This window comes from Sorghum bicolor, chromosome 5 (assembly GCF_000003195.3).
Source record: "Sorghum bicolor cultivar BTx623 chromosome 5, Sorghum_bicolor_NCBIv3, whole genome shotgun sequence".
Taxonomy (NCBI): domain Eukaryota; kingdom Viridiplantae; phylum Streptophyta; class Magnoliopsida; order Poales; family Poaceae; genus Sorghum; species Sorghum bicolor.
Window position 1 is genome coordinate 58,879,532 of NC_012874.2, and position 4,661 is coordinate 58,884,192.

Consider the following 4,661-nt stretch of genomic DNA (forward strand, 5'->3'; position numbering starts at 1 on the left):
GCCATTCTGGGCACCCACGTGTTGCACGGTGGTCGATGTCGAAGCCGGTGAGGTGGCCGACGGCAGGGCCACCGCCGCCGCCCAGATGAAGGAGAACTAGCGCTCGCCAGTGGCGGAGCTAGGATTTTAATCATGGGGTACGAACAAAAACGATATAGTTCATCGATATGCACATAACATAATTAGATCACAAAATGGTGATAAAATAGTTGTGAATATAGAGTGTTAAGGTTGTTATATAAGCTGAGTAGACTAGTAATTATGTATAACAATGTACTACATGTATATATTATTAAAGAGTATACATATTAAATGTTTTTAAAAAAATTTGGGGGGACAGCTGTCCCCCCAGCTACTACTCTAGAACCGCCCTTGGCGCTCGCTTGAACACTGTTTTCTGTTGGAGTTGAGTGTACCAACCAGCTTCTGAACAAGCTAGCTCTGGTGATGTTCCGGGAGGAGATGGCGCCAAATTGCTTACTCTTAGTGTAATATTTTCCAAACAGCAATAAATGTAGTTATCCTTAGGGAAAAACGCTGATGTCAAAGCTTTATTGTCTGGTAGCCTTCTCAGCCAAAATCACTTAATACAAATTTGAGGTTGGGGAAACTCTCCCTCCCCGTTGACACTTAAAAAAATAATAATTACCATGTAATGGACTCTAGAAAGAGACCTGTCCACTCCACCGTGTCTGGAGCATTTCAGGCGGTGATGGCTGCGCCGGTGGTAATGGGGACGCTATGGAGCACGACGGTCTCAACGGTGAGCCCGGGGCCGAAGCCGAAGAGGACACCCCAGTCCAAGCCTTCACCGGTGGTGGCCTGGCCATCCTCGGCAGAGCGCTTGCGCATCTCGTCGAGGATGAAGAGCACGCAGGCGCTAGACATGTTGCCGTATTCGGACAGGACATGTCGCGTCGCGCGCATCCGCTCCTTCTTTAGCCCGACCTTGGCCTCCACCTGGTCCAGGATTGCTGGCCCACCGGGGTGCGCCACCCAGAAGATGGAGTTGTAGTCGGTGATCCCTAGTGGCTTGAACGCCTCCTCCAACGAGCGCTCGATGTTCTTGGAGATGAGCCCGGGCACGTCCTTGAGCAGGTGGAACGTGAGCCCGACCTCACGGAGGTGGCCATCGATGGCGCCCTCAGAGTCTGGGAGGATGGTCTGTGATGCCGACACGAGCTGGAACAGCGGGCGTTCCACACGCTCGTCGGGGTCAGCACCGACAATAACCGCCGCCGCGCCATCACCGAACAGCGCCTGCCCGACCATGGAGTCGAGGTGGGACTCGGAGGGTCCCCGGAATGTGACGGCAGTGATCTCGGAGCACACCACCAGGACACGCGCTCCGCGGTTGTTCTCGGCGAGGTCCTTGGCCACGCGCAGCACCGTGCCGCCCGCGAAGCACCCCTGCTGGTACATCATCAGGCGTTTGACGGAGGGCCGGAGGCCAAGCATCTTGGTGAGCTGGTAGTCAGCGCCCGGCATGTCGACGCCGGAGGTGGTGCAGAAGACGAGGTGGGTGATCTTGGATTTCGGCTGCCCCCACTCCTTGATTGCCTTCTGCGCCGCGGCCTTGCCTAGCTTGGGCACCTCCACCACCACGATGTCCTGGCGGGCGTCCAGCGACGGCGCCATGTACGCGCACATGTTGGGGTTCTCCGCCAGATACTCCTCCGTCAGGTGCATGTACCGCTTCCGGATCTGCGACTTGTCGCCTGCGCGTGCACACAAACAGTCGTGTCAGAGTCAGAATCAAACCACCGTATACATCGTCGTCCGTCAAAGGCATGCCATGACATTCCAGAGCAACGACAGATCAATCGAAAAAAGAGAAGGGCCGGTCCAGTCGTGCAAGGGATGGTTAGGTACGGCGTGCGAAGGATGTGAGTGATCAAGCTTCTTGCTGATTGATGTGTAGAGCGAGCGAGCGAACAATGGAGACGACGACGACGACAGATGGGGAGAAAGTGCTAGAGAAAGACAAAAAGAAATTTATTTCAATTCGAAAAAAACAAAAAAAATATTTTGAATTGTTTGCTCAAAAACTTTTGGAATCTGTAAAAAACGAAGAGACGACCGTATGTAGAAATCTGTTGAGTAGTCTCCACTGGTAAAAAAAGTATTCAGAGTAATTAACTTGGTCGTAAGTGGTATAAAGTGTGTGAGTGGTGCGAGGACTTAAAACTACGAGGAAGCTGCTATGCCGACGTGAATGAAACAAGAAAAAGCAGGAGACGACGATGTGAGTCATCAACAAGCTTCTTCCTGGTTGATGTGTAGAGCGAGCGAACGATGGAGACGACGACGACGACAGACGGGGAGAATAGAGCTAGATGAGAGAGACAATTAAAGAGATACTCACACATCCTCTTGAACTTCTCCTTGAGTTCGGTCATGTGCTCGCTCTTTGTGATCCGGAAGTAGTAGTCCGGGTAGTCCGCCTGGTGCACGCAGTTGGCCGGCGTCGCCGTCCCGATCGCCAGCACGGTGGCCGGGCCCGTCGCGCGCTGCGCCTTCCTCACCTCCTCGACGGTCACAGTCGCGGCGGCCATCGTCTCCCTCGCTTCTCTCTCTCTATACGTTCTACCAGAGGCAATCGGCTGCTAGCTACTTCGACACGTCAATCGGTCGCCGGCCGGCTTTCCGGATCTTCACAGCGAGACAGAGAGGTAGCTTCGGCGGCGAGCGAGCGCTGTGGAAGATGATCGGCTGTGGCCAGTAGCTCTGGGATGGGAGCGCTGGTTGCTTGCTGTAATGGCAGAGGAGCCCGCGGGGTGGTTATATAGCCGCGCGGTGTGTACCGTGTAGGTCGGTCAAGGTCGCTTCACTACCGGTTTCATCGTCAGCCGGTCAGCCACGTGATCACGTGGGAATATTCAAAGTCTAACATGGTTTCTGGCTTTTATTCTTCTTTCCCCACCCTACCTTATTGCCAATTTTCTTTTTTATATTTTTCTTTGCGTCGAAGTGTGGCGCGCGGCTCCTTAATTTAGTTTATTATCTCGGCAAATTTCGTGGTACTAACCGGCTTGTTTGAAAAATGGTGGATTATTGTGTGAGATTGGCCAAACCTAGAGATGTGAGAATTATCCTTTCAAGTTCTCTTCTTTTACTAACATATTCAGTACTGTAAAAGTAGGTGGAACCAGATACCCTCTCTCGGGCTCTCGGGTTTGTGTTAAATAGGCAGGGAATAGCTCCCTGCATGGCACATATAACACAGTCAACATAGAGAGATATTATACAAGCGGTTCGCAACTCTTTTCTACAGTTGGATTGACGAACCGCCTGCGCTGGTGGTCTGTGGAAATAAACTTTTCCACAGACCTATGGAAATTCATTTCTACAGGCGGTTCACATAACTGAACCGCCTGTAGAAATCATTTTATAAAAAATACAAAATTGACTTTTAAAAATAGAAAAAAAGATTTTAATTATGGGGAAAGCCCACGTTTTTTTTCTCGTAAAATCGCGTGCTCCGCGGCCGGTGGGATTCAAAACTAAAACCTCGCCCTTGCGCATAGCCTCCTCTACCACTCCACCTATCACTCAACTGTGTCTATATTAGAGTTTAGTTCCCCATATATTATCTTAAACCGAGCATATATTGATTATTTGAGAGCCTAAACGGATTTCAATAGAAAAGTTATCAACTACAAAGTTCCATAACTTTTGAAGATCTACAACTTTTATATTGCTAGTTTCTCCATCTGAGGTCATTTACAAAATTTGAATTTCAAATTTGAGAAATTCAAACGTAGTTTTCGACGACAAGATGATTTCAAATGAAAAATTATCAACTACAAAGTTTGATAACTTTTCGAGATCTACAACTTTCATTTTGATGGTTTTTTCAAACGAGATCATTTGAAAAACTCAAAAAATTTAATTTCAAATTATTTCTACAGGCGGATTTCTTAAGAAACCGTCTCTAGAAATATGATTTTTATAGGCAGTTTCTTAGGAGAACCGCCTGTAGAAATACATGATTTCTACAGGCGGTTTTGTTAGGAAAACCGCCTGTAGAAATTGATTTTCACAGGCGGTTTTTGAGTTGGGCCCACCAATTTCTTTTTACAGACGTTCTTTAATCGATTCCGTCTGTAAAAATTTATTTTCACCGCCAGCGTAGAGCTTCTCTCTACTAGTGAGTGTTTCAGTTACAACAAACTCACACAAACCCTGCACCTAATCACACGTGCGCATGCACAAACACCAGCGGTGCCCAACAACCTGAGCCACACCGTCCTCATCAAGTATACAATGAACCTGGACATCCCTATCCAGAGCTATGATTATCTCAACATCTAACACTCCCTCTCAACCTCAGCCACTAACAAGGTTGAAATTGTTTCTGCACTCTTTCATCTTCACATCAGGAAGAGCGTTAGTAAAACCTTCTCCAAGTTGATCACCCGTATGAATGAACTGTATATCCAGTAGCTTCTTGGGCACTCTTTCACACACAAAATAGAAATCAATCTCGATCTGTTTGGTTCTGGAGTGGAACATAGGATTGGCTGACAAATACTTGGCACCAATGTCATCACACCATAGCCTAGCCACTGGAGTATGTTCAACACAATGTTCTTCCAACAACTTTTGTATCCATATCATCTCGGCAGTGGCATTGGCAAGTGCCTTGTATTCAGCTTCCG

The 4,661-nt window shown here is 48.4% G+C and overlaps 1 protein-coding gene across 1 annotated transcript; it reads right to left on the minus strand.

The window, feature by feature from the left end:
* On the minus strand, positions 474-2,756 carry LOC8056976 (chalcone synthase 4). The gene is made up of 2 exons (XM_002450825.2): positions 2,366-2,756; positions 474-1,718 (listed from the first exon to the last, which is right to left on the minus strand). The coding sequence occupies exons 1-2, from the start codon at positions 2,553-2,555 to the stop codon at positions 703-705; spliced, it is 1,206 nt and encodes a 401-aa protein (XP_002450870.1). The 5' UTR covers positions 2,556-2,756; the 3' UTR covers positions 474-702.

What these genes read in the sequence shown, in the direction of transcription:
- LOC8056976 (XM_002450825.2), bottom strand. Translation starts at nt 2,555, where the DNA reads ATGGCCGCCGCGACTGTGACCGTCGAGGAGGTGAGGAAGGCGCAGCGC. An exon ending in GGAGAAGTTCAAGAGGATGT is followed by an intron (nt 1,719 to 2,365) that starts GTGAGTATCTCT and finishes GTGCACGCGCAG; the next exon opens with GCGACAAGTCGCAGATCCGG.